At 41.7% G+C, this 16,158-nt stretch overlaps 1 protein-coding gene across 2 annotated transcripts in view; it reads right to left on the bottom strand.

Moving 5' to 3' along the window:
- Nucleotides 1-9,242, bottom strand: part of sgl (UDP-glucose 6-dehydrogenase sgl) — a 35,468-nt gene extending 26,226 nt beyond the window's left edge. For both annotated transcript variants that reach the window (XM_045751377.2, XM_045751378.2), the window contains exons 1-4: nucleotides 9,193-9,242; nucleotides 8,068-8,165; nucleotides 5,669-5,835; nucleotides 5,305-5,442 (exon numbers count right to left, since the gene is read on the bottom strand). In XM_045751377.2, coding sequence (XP_045607333.2) covers nucleotides 5,305-5,442; nucleotides 5,669-5,835; nucleotides 8,068-8,165; nucleotides 9,193-9,227 — 438 coding nt within the window. In that variant the 5' untranslated portion in view covers nucleotides 9,228-9,242. The remainder of the gene's footprint in view (nucleotides 1-5,304; nucleotides 5,443-5,668; nucleotides 5,836-8,067; nucleotides 8,166-9,192) is intronic.
- Between the last annotated feature and the right edge of the window lie 6,916 nt (nucleotides 9,243-16,158).

Genomic DNA, 16,158 nt, shown 5'->3' with positions numbered 1-16,158 from the left:
TGTGAATATTCATCTTATCTGGTGGCCTTGTTGAGAGCAGGAAGTCCTCGACCTTATGGCGCCCTACGCACATTTCGCTTCATGAGAATTTTCTCAATTTTAGACCCGATACAGAGAAACATCAATCACAATTCTGTTAGGCGAGGTTCAGGAACCCGCCTCACATTACTATACCAAGTCTCTTGGCTCTAGAACGCCACCCAAATTTATGATTCTCAAGTAGACTTTTCATCAGTGTTTAGAGCTTTTCTTTTCCACAACTAGTATCTCAAGCCTCGCCCTGCTACCAGCTTTCCCTGTAATACGACCCACCGATTGGTTTACATTCAGGTCCCCAATCACTGCTGGGTGAACAGTTGAACAGTTAAAGATTGGTGCCCAGTCGACCCTCCCTGCCCATGGCTCAAACCAGGCCCAAATTGCGCGTGCGATAGATGGGACCAGCGACCTTAAGTCAGCTCCACTGCTTTGAGGTTAATAAGCATTTTTTATTATCCAGATTATATCGAATTAAATTTAAGTCAAATACTAAATTCAGCAGATTTATAGATTCGACACTAATTGATTACCCTTAATCAATATTCCTATCCCCCACACATGATATGAAAGTTAAACGACGTTTCAGTTTTTGAACCGTCGTCAGTTTCGACTGGATAAGGCGGCAGAAACATGCATCAAAATCGTAATTTGTCTCTCATTTGTGTCACATTATTTGATGCTAGACACGTTATTGTGACTTATCCCTTCTTTATCTAATTCTCTCTCACTCTTACATAAACGACTATTCTGTAGCAGAACATCAGTTATATTCCGGTCTTGTCCTTACTTTCATGGTGGGTACAGTAAATAGTTCCGTGATTTGCGGTTTGATTTGTTCATCCTACCATGAACACCCAAATCACGGAACTATATATTCTACCCACCATGAGAGTAAGGGCAAGACCAGGAATATAACGATGCCAACACAGAAGACACTGTTCAACATAACAGGCCTATTACACCTGATTAATTTATCTAAAATTGATACTTGCCCAAACCGCTATGCGTCTTAGTGGCTGTGTGAAGCTACCATTTATACCACAAAATTTGCAAACAATAAGTCATTGTACTATTTATAAATCAATAAATGTGAATGTGTTGTACATGAGCGCGCGGCTCGTGTACAACACTAGTATTTCTGACACGTATTCCTTCACACCTGCCACACGTCCCACAGCTCAGCGGTGGTATTCCTTCACACCTGCCACACGTCCCACAGCTTAATGGTGGTATTCCTTCACACCTGCCACAGCTCAGTGGTGGTATTCCTTCACACCTGCCACAGCTCAGTGGTTGTATTCCTTCACACCTGCCACACGTCCCACAGCTCAGTGCTGAGCTGGGTGTTGAGCACGGGCACTACACATGCACCTCTCATCAACACCAATTGTCATTCCACCGTAAAGTCCTTTACTAATAATCAGGCTGCATCAGAAATTAGGGGAAATCGCCCCGCCTCTTGAAGAGTTTTTAACATACACTCTGATATTTCCTACTTTCCAACAATTCCCCCAGGTGTATAAGGGAACTCGTGAGTACATACAAATACTTTCTTTAGATATATATAGAAACACACTGCAGCTTTCGAGTGCCACAATTGTTTAGTGAATCATACATATAAAACGTAAAACTAAATACAGTAAAATAATATTTTGATTATATTTAACAAAATATTTACTAGTTTAATATCAAGAATATGATCTTGATTGGAAGTGAGCCACAACAGTGTCGCTACGGAGTAATGTACTGGATGTCCTGGATAATTCAGACACGGCCGATAGATGCACGGATGTCAGACACGGCCGATAGATGCACGGAGGTCAGACACGGCCGATAGATGCACGGAGGTCAGACACGGCCGATAGATGCACGGAGGTACACTAAGAGCCATGCACACGCCGGAAATAGCGAGGTGTAAAGGGTCAGCGGTGTGTAAAGGACTTCGTGGAACAGCGAGAAACGTGGTGGTATCACAGGACTAGGCTAGAAAGAGCACGCTGGACTAGTCAATCCGCCACCGTCGTCTTCACCCGCACCTTGATTGCGGTCAACCACAGTCATAACTACAGTACTACCTGGACTCCTGTGATGGAATCATCCAGTTGACGAGCATTAAATATTCGAGAGAAACGCCGATCGTGTGGACAATAATTCATATTAAAATGTCTAGAGTCAAAACCTCGACATCAAAACCTATGAATATTCTGATCAATTATTGGTGTTTTAATTCAAAACAAAACAAAAATCTAAAACCAATGTGTCGACAAAAACCATTCACTTCACTATTAAATTAAACGAAAATATCCACGAATAAAATTTACATATTGGCCAAATTCTTAGTAAAGTATACCAGGTTTACCTACAACTAGTAGGTAGTACATACACTACTAACTCTTATGTGAATGTAACCTTTCTGTCGTCGCCCACTCAAGGGTGGGGGTGTGAGGTGCATGATAAGGCAGTGAATGATAGAATGTAACGGCTGAGGCTGAGCCACTACCAGAATATTCAGCTTGTAAAATGTGACAAGCCATTAAATCACTCACTTGAACACTATATTATTGAATGTGAAACTGTACAAGATTGTAGACCTCCTGACCTGTTGTGCAATCAACTATATGACAGAATCTGGTATATTGGAAGATATTTAAATTATTTATTTTAATTGTGTCCATATTAAAGAATGACGAACGAGGAATAAAAGTTATTTTTTAAGCTACATCTCTTGTGAATGAATTCTTGCCCCGTGTTGCATTGAACAATAGAAAGTTGCACTTACAAATTTGTCAATTAAAGATGCATAAAATCTGATGTAGTAGAGTGTGACCTCACGAAATGCGGATTTAAATATACAATTTAGACCAATTGTCTTGTGTATGATCATCCATATGTAAGCACCAGCCTCACTATAATAAAGACCTAACTGAATTACTCCGATTAGGCAAAATTATATATTAATTTGGTCACCAATAGTAATAATAAATTACTATTTTAAATGCATAATTACGAAACATGAATTACAACTTCCAAGGAAATGTTGCCGTGCTTAGACATGAAGAGGCGAGACCAAGGAACAAAGCAAGATGGCCCGTGTGCCCTCAGAGAACAAGATGGGGTTACGTGGGGAGGGGCAGAGGGAGGAATGTCTGACTCCAGGAATGTCAACACGTTTAAAATAACCTTTGCGATATATTCAAGGTCGTTCCGAGTCTGTGTATAGGTGTGTGCGAGCACGCGCGTCTTGGTCGCTGCCTGTACTAGATGTACCTGTAAGCGCCAGCCTAATTTGGTTATATTTTGCCACGAGGGTCGAGTTTATTGGTCAGCGCCACTCATCCTGCCTACTGTCAAACAGGTTCCCGGGTGCATCTGTGCCTTCCTGGGGTATACTGCTCGTGTTTTGTTACGTCTCTTGTGCCACTGTTGTGTCATTACTGCTGGCTCGTTGCTCTAGTTTAGAAGCTTTAAAGGAAGTGGTGGGGAGTCGTACCCTCTCCAAGTCGCATGTTGCTCTGTTCTTTCATCCAGCCCCCTCTCAACACTCCCTCCCCCACTCACACTCCTCCCCCCTACACTTCTCCCCTCTACACTCACTCCTACCCCCTCCCCCCTACACTCCCTCACTCACTCCTCCCATCACACACACACTCACTCCTCCCATCACACACACACTCACTCCTCCCCTCACACACACTTGCTCCCACACGCCCTCCTTCACTCACTCCCTTTCCCCACTCTCACTCAATCTCCTCCTCCCGACTCACAGACTCCCACCGCTTATAGGCTAAACACCTTGTTAAAAACGCAAGAAGATACTGAGGAGTGGCTCAGCCCCCCACTACCTCTTTATCAGTACAGAGGTTGACAAGAGGGTGGAGTGCAACACTAACAGTCCAACCCAACTCCAGCAACAGACCCAATGTATCATGTGTGCAGGTTAAAGTAGCAGTGAAGAATTCTGCAACCAAATTCCCAAAGATTGGAACAAACAAGTTGCCACCCATAGGAGGGCTGGAAGGTAAAGAGCTCCCTGGCAATTTAGCTTTTTTGTTGGGCGTTTGGTTGGGATTTTTCCGTTGAGCGCTTGGAATTTTTTGTTTTGCTGGCCATTTTGGATTTTTTTGTTGGGTATTTGGAATTTTCTTTGTTGGCCATTTTGGATTTGTGGGGAAATGGAAGATTCCAACCCAACTGCTGTAAGCCAAAGACCAACCAGGAACAGATAATTTAGGTCATCTGTTTAAGGAAGGACAACACACAAATGGCTTTCTTTTGCATACATATTAGAAACATTCACAATTGTAACTAAAGTCCATAGTAAAATGATATATAGAGTTAAAGGAAGTTACAAGCCATGGAACTAAAAGCATCGGTTCCAATCTGTTCACATCCTTCAGCCATGGTGAATCAGGATGAATGAAGGTGTGTTGGGCATATTCCATGCTGTGGTATCAACAATTTATGGCAGTTGGTGGTAGTGACCTCTAGCTAAGCCTGAGAGACTGTGTGGGATACCTAAGAAATATGATAAGCAACCAAAACTCAATCTAATTTCTATGCTCACAATGTCACAATACTAATGAGCAACACTTTTTAATTTTAAGGTTTTTATAGCAAAATATTAAAATTTGCAAAGGTTGAAATTATAAAATAAAAATATAAATGGCAAGGACTTAAAAGTATAAAAATACTTTTTATCTACTAGTATTAGTATTATCACTAGCACTGGTAGTAGTAGCAACATTAAAGAACTGTGCAGACGATGACTCACAATAACATGGCTGAAGATATGAAGGAAATATGATATATCTCCACACGCCAGAAGGAGAGATGATGTTTCGGTCCATCCGGACTATTATCAAGTCGACTGTGACGGAAGCGAGGGAGGCACGGCATTTCCTCCTCTTCACCTGTCTCTTCCCTTACTTATTGCCCGTGCCTCCCTCGCTCCCATCACAGTCGACTTGTTAATGGTACAGGACAGACCAAAACGTTGTTGTCTTTTCTGGTGTGTGGTTTAGTCTTCATTAATAACTGTATTTGAGCTTTAAATTGCTACAATAATTCAAACGCTAAATGAAAACCATGTAAACATATTTATGTCAATCTTCTTGGCACAAAAGTAATGATGCAACTACAAAGTTACATACAAGCTACAACACCCAATGTTTAAGTTTTTAAATAAACTAAAAATGCATATTGAAATGGTCAAGATACCAGCTCTACAGAACCCACAAAAACCTATGATAAACAATGAATAATTACCTTGCCAATGCCATAGGTTTTTGTAGGCGTGTTCACAGAAATAAAAATCAAATCTGCTTCCTTAATGGCAGTATCAATGTCATTCGAGAAGAAGAGGTTCCTTCCACGACATTCCTTCACTACATTTTCCAAGCCAGGCTAAAATATAAATATAAAATTATTGTTATACTGTATATGAACCACAATTTTTTTCTATGACACTACATAGTAGACCACTGACATATTTCAGTATTGTTACAGTTTAAAGTGTTAAATCCACAAAAATCTACTAATATAGTAAGAAAAGACTAAGGTACAGGTATTACAATATTTTGAACAAAATAGGGGGCCAATATCTAAATAAAGATACATGAAAATATAGTACCTCATAGATGGGTAGCTTGTCAGAATTCCACTGCTTGATTCTCAACTCCGACTTGTCAACAACATGAACACGAATATCTGGACACTTCCAAGCTATGACACTACAAGTTGGACCCCCAACATATCCAGCACCAATGCAACATACATTTTTCACAACCATTGTTAATTCTGGAAAGAGAAAATTAAACACTAACATTATTATTATTATTATTCAGGCCCCAAAGTAAAAAATGTGCAATCTCAGTCTTAAGTTTCCATTTTTTTATACTGAAGAACTTGAAAGTTTAAATAGGCCACTTTATATGATTAATACAGTAGGGTATTTATAATCCAATATCTGAAATGTGCAAAATGATAAAATTATTATATTGTAATGTAATATAATGTTCAGAAATCCAAACAAATGCTCGTAATAAATTCTTTCATCAGGTAATCTAAAACATTAAGGATATGAATTTAATAGAAAAGTACAAAAAAAATATATATTTACTTTTAATATCAACATTGTCATTTCCTCACAGCAAAAAACTTTACAACAACACTACATTAGCTTCAATATTCGGAATTTCTGTACAGGAACATATTTCAAGCCAATCGTGGCGCACCTTTCTACATTACAGTACCACCATACTACTTATACTGAATAAAACCAAACTACTTATGGTATATAGGTTAATACTCAAATGTATTCTTTTAAGTATTCCTACAAGTTTCATTAGTTATATTTTAAGTCAAACTTCCATGCAAGAAGAGGGATGTCAACAAAGTTCAACCCCATCCTCCTAAAATAATACTGTACTGTGTGGGGGGTAGAAATAGCCTAAGCTACTCTATCCCTTTGAGATGTATTTTTTTCTTGTCTCAATAAACATACTTGAACTTGAAAGTACAGTTCTTATAACAATTATTTGGTCAAACATATCAATACATATGTACTGTTATCCCCCAAAAGTTCACGTTTTGTATATTTGAATTAGCACAGATCGCATTCTATAAAATCAGAAATGTATAAAACCTTAATTAACCTTTACAACCAATTCTAGGCCTAATATTTTTTTTAGGCCTAATATAAAACATGTGGAATACTAGGCCCAAGAATATTTACGTTTTATTTTAAGCTTTTTTCCCCCCTTGGACAGTAAAATGGTAAAAAACATGAACTTTTTGGGGCCCAACAGTACATATTTATAATTTCAACCAAATATTTATCACAAGTAGAGTACAATATGTATCATATTAGAAGGAGGGGGTTAAAAACGATATATGCAGCTCAACAAAGGTGGGATTGTTGGATTGTTTCAAGCATAGAATAGGCACACAGTAAAGTGTATCGAGCAAGTTGGTTATATTTAAAAAAAAAAGATCTCACATGAGCCAATAGGCCAACTAGAGTTTCCTCTATATTCTTGTTATCGGCACACACAGACTAAATGTCCAATAATACAGCACTATACATTAATATTATAATACATTTAAAAATGTGAGCATTTCTCAAATGAAACTCCTGCAACATTATGCATGGTTAAAGTTATGAATGTGATCAATTTCATTTGAAAAAAATTAATGCGTGTGACAACCACATCCACATTGTAACAGGAAAATTAATTACTAGTACTAACTACACTTTGCCAGTTTGAATTTAACATAAGAAGACGTCCATCTTTCAGTTACTGTACTTGGATTCACCAGAAGAAAAATATGAAAGGTTCAGCAACAGGAAATCAGTGGATAACATTAGGGAATACTATACAATATACATGTTCATACATTGGGTAAACCTTATCAGTAAGACTAGAAATCTACACACCACAATCTTCCACTACACACAGTTCAACATATTAGGTTTCCTGGGTTCTCAATCTATATAGCTACTCTTTAAGCAAACCTAACTTAACACATCCAAACTTTACTCAAAGAATAGATATTTTTGGTTTGTTATACTGTATATACACAATGTGCGATGTGTTACGTCATTGTTTTAACTCTTAATAATCTTTTTGGATGCTACAGAGTCGAGAAACCGTTAAGGGAAAAGGAAGCGTGGCCCAAGTGTATGTCCTTACTGCGGGATTCTAACCAGAGACCTCAATTTTTCTAGCAGTTAAAGTGTTTAACGCGTCTTCCAACAAATGCAACCTTCAAGAAAATCCAGTGACTGTTACGCATGATACTTCCTGCGTCAGGACATTAAACCCATACACACCTTTGCACTGGGAGCACACTAACTGTATTTACTCTGCCGGTCGCTGTTTACTCTTCTCGAAACTCCCTTTCTATAGACATCAGCAGGTAGTAAGAGATATACGGGAGTTGAACGGTAACATAAAACGTCATTAAGACTGTGACAAGAGTTGTTAACAAAATATTTCTTACAACCCAACAGCAGCCAGACAGACTCACCTCCTCCGTTCTCGACGCCTGACAGCTGACTGGAGCTGAAGGTAAACACAGACTCAGGGACCCTGAGTGTACTGGTGACGTGAGCAGCGAGCCACGCTCTAAAGTTGCACGTTACTATATATATATTTTTGTTACAATAATTTGGTTGAATATCCTCATTGCTGAGATAATAATATAACAACATTACGTTTCACGTCATTAAAGAGTACGGTCAGCTAAAATTTTACCCTCTTGAGCTTAAGATAATAGAGAGGGGTGTTCGAGGCCTTTTGCCAGTATATATAGTCAGTTCTCTTATAAGTAACCTTGAAAGGTAAAAATCTTAATTGTAATTTGTAAAAATATGAACAGGAAATATATTATGTAGCTTTAGTGTTAATTAGTATCACGCTCCGAAGATAGATAAAGCTCAAAGAGCAATCTATATACATTATATACAGTATATATATTATATATATATTATATATATATATATTATATATATATATTATATATATATATTATATATACTTTGATGACCACTATAGCTGAACATGTACACAACATTGCATAAGGGAAGAGTGTCACCATAACCTATACACCTAGTGTTTACTGTGACTTGTGCTTCAAGTGAAAGTATTAATGCAAGAAAACAAATTAGATAAAGATAATACAACGCATAAAGTAAATTTGAATTATAATTAAGCTAATAATAGTATTCATTTATAAAGTTTATTTTTTATGTAGTGCTTTGGTGGGGACCTAAAAATGTTCCTCTAATGTTTAATGTGTGCTTTTCTCTGAGGCAATGGGTTCTTTCGCAACCAGACGTGGTACACCGTTTATAAAGAAAAATATCCACTGGTTAAATTACACCGAATTGATTCATGGTATATACCATACATTGCTATTTTTTATTAATAAAACAATGAGGCAATGGAGCCTACTCCATATAGAGCCTATTCAATGTTTTTGTTTTATTTTAAATTCTTGACCTGTCCCCTGTAATCTTGAAAACAAAATCAATATAATAATACTCGTCAATTTCTCCTAAGCTAGACCTAACATACCTTTGGCAAAGGTAAGAATTTACCCATGGACAATAACATTAGGGACACTGTATTTTACCCTAAGAAGGTAACTCACCCTTCTGCTTCCCCAGAAGATGGTAGTTCTGTCATATCTCTCGCTGGTACAATGATCTGGTACAACAATCTGGTACGCTGGGACAATCACAGTACCACGCTGCCCCCTGTCACTGCTCACGCCACACTAGTTCCTCAAGTCATACTCGGGGGGGGGGGGATATATAGGTAACAGCCGGCTTCTTGACAGCTTGTCATCAGCTTGTAATTAGCGACAGACACGCTTGTAAAACAAAAAAGGGTTGGCCAGCTTGTGGACCGGCTGGACAGTGCTGGTCTGTGCCTCATCTGAGCTTGCAGACGACATATCCTGCTCGGCCTCTGTCTGGCAAGGTGTCAGTTGACAAGTCTTTACTCCATAAGGTCAGCCTCCTGGCCTCTGTTGGCCAAACCCGAGGAGAGGAATAGGGAGAAGAGAAGTGTTTTTAAGATGGTGGGAGGGGGATGACTGCTCTAGGGAGTTTTTCTAAAGGTCATTTCCCCTGACCTTATACTAGTACGGAATAGGGAAAGAGGAAGGGGAGGTGGTAAGAGGGAGGTATAGAGAGAGAGAGGGGAAGAGAATACCCCTACTGATACAGTGTGATATTATACGAAAAATCATTGGAGCAATCTGGGGATTTGAACCAACACATCGATTATCTGAATAGCTTACAGAGGTAGTAGGAGGAAGAGAGGTGTTTTTTGTCACACGTGGAACACTGCTGGCTGTGGGGTCAGGGGACGTGGCAGCAGTTGTGGGGTCACGGGATGTGGCGGCAGTTGTGGGGTTACGGGACGTGGCAGCAGTTGTGGGGTCACGGGACGTGGCAGCAGTTGTGGGGTTACGGGACGTGGCAGCAGTTGTGGGGTCACGGGACGTGGCAGCAGTTGTGGGGTCACGGGACGTGGCGGCAGTTGTGGGGTCACGGGACGTGGCAGCAGTTGTGGAATTACGGGACGTGGCAGCAGTTGTGGGGTCACGGGACGTGGCGGCAGTTGTGGGGTCAAAGGACGTGGCAGCAGTTGTGGGGTCACGGGACGTGGCAGCAGTTGTGGGGTCACGGGACGTAGCAGCAGTTGTGGGGTCACGGGACGTAGCAGCAGTTGTGGGGTCAAAGGACGTAGCAACAGTTGTGGGGTCACGGGACGTGGCAGCAGTTGTGGGGTCACGGGACGTGGCAGCAGTTGTGGGGTCAAAGGACGTGGCGGCAGTTGTGGGGTCACGGGACGTGGCAGCAGTTGTGGGGTCACGGGACGTGGCAGCAGTTGTGGGGTCAAAGGACGTAGCAACAGTTGTGGGGTCACGGGACGTGGCAGCAGTTGTGGGGTCACGGGACGTGGCGGCAGTTGTGGGGTCACAGGACGTGCCAGCAGTTGTGGGGTCACAGGACGTGCCAACAGTTGTGGGGTCACAGGACGTGCCAGCAGTTGTGAGGTCACGGGACGTGGCAGCAGTTGTGGGGTCAATGGACGTGGCGGTAGGAGTTCCAGTATAAAGTCACCACATAAGGAAATTTTCAAAGTAGATGTGATGGAATGTGATTAGACAAGAGACGAGTGGAAAGACGGAGTCCAGGAGTTGAAGCTCAAGCCTAGAGGTAGTTGCAACCCGTTCTCGCACTTTCTTATAGTCAATATTGACTTATTAAGTACGTGCATATGTGACATACTAATTTATTGTAAATATTTTCGTTTACCTTGAAAAGCTTTATAGAAAACACCGACCTTACCTAACCTTCTTAGTATGTTAAGATAAATATCTTAGTGCTTCGTAATTACAATTATTACTTAACCAATTATGAGTTACCCTCATACACACACACACACAGTCGAAGAGTAATGACTGGAGCCCACTAAGGCCTGTATGACCTGCCCAATTTCTCATCTATGTCTTTCTCACCTGACCAAAGAGGGTCAATAGACTTACATAATGTTTCCACATCATGTAAGATTGACGAGACGAGTCAAGACAGATGAAGCATGCATTATATACCAACGATGCTTAGACAGGCTAAAAGAGTTGCTCCGGGAAATGACTACTTAAATTCAATGTCAGCAAATGCAAGGTGATGAAAACGGGTAAAAAGGAAGCCATAATGACCTATAGTAAAGCAAAATTAGATCAAAATGCTTTACTTTCAGAATAAACTTGAACGTTGGCAGAGGCCAATGCCAGAAAATTCATCCTAACTCATAAATGCATTATGTTCAGGACAACTTAAATTATTTCTAAACATATTTTCTACGGATTAAAAATCTAGAAGATTAGATTAGAACTTCGCAGCGTGAAGGTCCAAGTCTCTGTACACAGTTCCTTCACTCCAGCTTCATTCCTTTGTCTTCACTTACTCACTTTGCCTTAGTGTTTTCTTCTAAGTATTACTTTGCCTGCCCTGAGTGGATGCATCTCTCTCATTGGTTGATGCAAAGAAGACATTTCTCTCAGCTCTTTGTCATCTTAGTGAGAGATAGTCTTGTTGCAACTTCCGTAGATGCTGTCCTAACCACTTGATTGTCCTTCCCAACCTTTAACGAATCTTGGAGACAGTTAGGGTATGGTTGCAGGATGGTCGGAGGCCATCGGCACACCATCACCGCCCACGGAAATACTTAGCAAGGAAGAATACCCACCAGAGTTTGGTACCGGCCATTTCCTGTCCTACTTTTTCAACTGCAAGACGGGGACAGAGTTGTTGGAGTCCCCCCTCGGGTCAGTCATATCTAACGCCGGACAACAAGACCATTAACAATCAAGAGGAACATTGCAGGTCCTCGCAGGAACATTGGCTTTATAAACTATAATTTATATGCTTGTGTTTTTGAGTAAAGAATCAATAGGAGAAGTAGTCCCAAGCTAGGGAAGATATACCCAGCTTCATAATGGTTTAGAATGCCAACTATCTTCACCCAGAACCTCCTTGAAAGTACTCGAGCGAAAAAGACATTGGCCAGGGAGGACTGACTGGCTGCCACTCTTTAACTGTTCGCCTCTGTTCACCCAACAGTAATTGGGGGTCCTGGTTGTAAACCGTCTGGTTGGTCATGTTCAAGGGAAAACTAGTAGGGGGGGGGGGGTAAGGCTTGCCATGAGTTACGGCAAAGGAACGCTCTCAGCCTGCTAACAGGAGTCAGAAGTCCTGAAACCAACCGTGGAAAAAAATAGGCGAATAAAGGATGACTACTGTATCGCAGTAGTCAGCGAAGTTGTGTTACACTTGCAAGGTCTCGGGTTCCATTCCCACAGCAGGACGGAGACGATTGGGCACGATTTGTTATGCCAAATGCATCTCTCTTCGCCTACCTGTCAATAGGTACCTGGGAGTCAGGCAACTGTTGTAAGTTGCCAAAATAGGTTTCTTGCTCTCGACAAAGGGAATCAAAACCGAGAGAAAGTACATTACGTTGATGGTACACAGGCCTCGATACCACCTGGCTGAGGCAGACAAAGGCAGATATACAGAGCCCGTAGGAGGAATCAGAGCCTCCCCAAGCTGTCTGCCGAGGCTGAGAGAGACAGAGACCGCAGGAGACAGCAGTACCGAGGCTGAGAGAGACAGAGACCGCAGGAGACAGCAGTACCGAGGCTGAGAGAGACAGAGACCGCAGGAGACAGCAGTGTCGAGGCTGAGAGAGACAGAGACCGCAGGAGACAGCAGTGTCGAGGCTGAGAGAGACAGAGACCGCAGCAGACAGCAGTACCGAGGCTGAGAGAGAGACCGCAGGAGACAGCAGTGCCGAGGCTGAGAGAGACAGAGACCGCAGCAGACAGCAGTGCTGACGCTGAGAGAGGCAGAGACCGCAGGAGACAGCAGTACCGGGCATGAGAGAGACAGAGACCGCAGGAGACAGCAGTGCCGAGGCTGAGAGAGACAGAGACCGCAGCAGACAGCAGTGCCGAGGCTGAGAGAGACAGAGACCGCAGGAGACAGCAGTACCGAGCATGAGAGAGACAAAGAGAGACACAGGGATCGCAGGAGACCATCTCAAGGTGTCTGCCGGGATCCTTTCCACCTCAGCGGCTGCCTGAAGGTCACAGCAGCCGGCAGCCACATTCAACTTTCCGATAATGTAGAAATATCCAAACAATATTTCCACGTTGCTTACGTAAGTAAGCAACAGGAAATGTTGATGTTGCCTGATATTGAATAACAGGGAATAATAAGGCGTAAGCCTATTATATATATATGTAAATATATTACACATTCTAATACGTTGCAAGTTTATATATACATAATGTGTTATTTTCTAGATTCATCATGTAAAATTTAATCGAGCAGCAGTATTAGTATTAGCATAGTAAATATGTGTATTAGTATATCTGTGTACTTTAGCTAATTAAATACATACTTCTATACCATATTTATGCATAGAATTTGATGTGCTAATTACCAGTCATTGTGCAAATTGTAGTAATGCATTACAAAAGTTGGAGTTTCAAACCCCACGTCGGCAACTCCAACAGTTGACGTGGCAATCATCAGCGTCGTGCTAAAGATACGTGTTCAATTTCAATTTCAATTTCAACGTGTTTGTAGGGGGGGGGAGGGGTAGAAATAGCCTAAGCTACTCTATCCCTTTGAGATGTATTTCATTCTTGTCTCAATAAACATATTTGAACTTGAACGTGTTTGTATATTCAATGTTTGTGCTTATATAAACATATACATATATAATTTAGTGTGTAAAGTACTATATATATATATATATATATATATAAATCATGTAAATTTGTAAACAAAGTGAAGCTAATACGTACCATTATTGGAACTGATCTCCCTAACATCAACTATATGGCGTTTGAAATTGTGGGGTTAGGGAGAGGTGGGGGTTTGTGGGGAAGAGGGTGTGGTGGGGGGGGGGAACCATTGCTCTCAAATAATACATCGTATTTTGATGCCCAATTCTCCACCCACTCCAAGAGACAAAATACGTCGTGCTATGAATCACAACATCTCTCAGACACTGACGTTTTCCTCGCCTGGGGTCTGTATGGGGCTGGGGAAAGTTCCCGGGGTCTTAGTTGTTTTTTTTGCCCGCGTGGCAACTGAGGAGGACGGTGGGGGGGGGGGGGGGGGAGGGAGAATCCTTTGGTTGGGAGAGGACCTCAGGGTAGGTTTTTGCTGAGGTGAGCTGGGGACGTTCTGCGTGTGTGTGTGTATGTGTGTGTGTGTGTCACGTGCGCACGCGACACACACCTGTGCTTCAATACCTGCTTCATGGGGATGTGTGTGTGTGTGTGTGTGTGTGTGTGTGTGTGTGTGTGTGTGTGTGTGTGTGTGTGTGTGTGTGTGTGTGTAGCAGACACAATAGAGGAACAATGGATAGGTTAGAAAAGCGGGGTCCAAGAGCTAACAGCCCACAAGGCGGAGGAAAAAGTCGGGAAAAATAATCTAATAATAATATTCAATAAATGACGTGGGCCCGTGCCAACAATAACCAAAAGCTTCACTCACCATTCTATACCTGACTGTCCTAGAGGGGAGGCCTGGGGGCCAGATTCACGAAGCAGTTACGCCAGCACTTACGAACCTGTACATCTTTTCTCAATCTTTGGCGGCTTTGTTTCCAATCATTAAACAGTTAATGAGCTCCGAAGCACCAAGAGGCTGTTTATAACAATAACAACAGTTGATTGCCAAGTTTTCATGCTTGTAAACTGTTCAATAAATGTAACCAAAGCCGTCAAAGATTGAGGAAAGATGTACACGTTCGTAAGTACTTGCGTAACTGCTTCGTGAATCTGGGCTCTACCTCCCTAAAGTTTGCAGGATTGAAGGTCATTTTCAGGAGAGTCTCACAGTCGGGGTCGGGTTCGAGGTCAGCCCCCAAGGCTCCAAGAGGGGGGGGGGGTCGGTGAATATGAAATGTGTCATCCAAAGTCCTTAGAGTTTACCATTTGTTTAAATATTAGCGTGTTTAGATATTAGAGAACAGCAGATTCTCCCGCGTTATATTGTAATTACTGGTCATACATTCACTCAGGTGTTGCTATGTCCTGAATTCAATGATTAGCTATTTTAGCGAATACTGTAGTATTTGTTAAAATACTTATATCAACACAAATAGAAGTAAATACCTAATACCTAGATTAAAATACTTATATCAAGACCCAGCAGAAGGAAGAGTGATAATTATTAATTAATTATATTATTATTATTATTATAATAATTGTTGTAATTAATAATTATCACCCTTACTTCTGCTGGGTCATGAAGGAAGCCGGCGGCCTCGGGTGAAAGAGGGCTGTGACTATGTCTGTCAGGAACCCGTAGGTGCGGGACTCGGTCGTCCACCTCCTGGGACTCGTGCGGCCCCCCAGGCTCTGCTTCAGGAGGCTGGGGTCGTTCTTGCCCTTGCTGGGGTGGTTCTTCTCCGGCCCCGACCACGGTGGTCTCCGGGTCTGCAGTCCCTGTGCCTTCTTGCACCAACTTCGAGGTCAACTCCGGAGCTGACAGTTCCTGCGACGGCGCTGAACCAATCGTATTGGCGTTCGCCTTTCCATTGTAGACTTTCGGCGCCAATTTCTTTTCTCTTTTTTCTTTTGGGAGAATTTCTCCCAAAAATTGTCACTGTTTCAAGCCGCAAAGAACATTCAAATAAAACTCTTAATGATGTGATTGTTTCTAAATTAATCGTTTGAAATGTTTATTAATGATGAAAGTGTGGCAGGGAGTCGAGAGTCTGTTGAGTATGAGAAAATAAGGCCGGAAATCCATAAAGGTGTAGAACCACATCTCTAGTATGTATATGCTCCAAGGTTGCTTTAGCATGATCCGGTTCTCAGGCCAGGCTCGCTAAAGCGGCCTCCGTCCCCCCCAAGACTCATTCAGGAATGTTAATGTATTGTGTATTAAAAATTAGATTTGTTCCCATATATAAGGTAAATATAAGGTAATATTAATATATATTAAAGTTCGTGCGGTTCGTTCGTATGTCAAAGTTCTATGATTGGTTAAGCGTTCGTTAGGTTAGGTGTTTAGGTTCT

Source organism: Procambarus clarkii, chromosome 23 (genome assembly GCF_040958095.1).
Source record: "Procambarus clarkii isolate CNS0578487 chromosome 23, FALCON_Pclarkii_2.0, whole genome shotgun sequence".
Taxonomy (NCBI): domain Eukaryota; kingdom Metazoa; phylum Arthropoda; class Malacostraca; order Decapoda; family Cambaridae; genus Procambarus; species Procambarus clarkii.
This window is presented reverse-complemented; position numbering and strand designations above follow the sequence as displayed.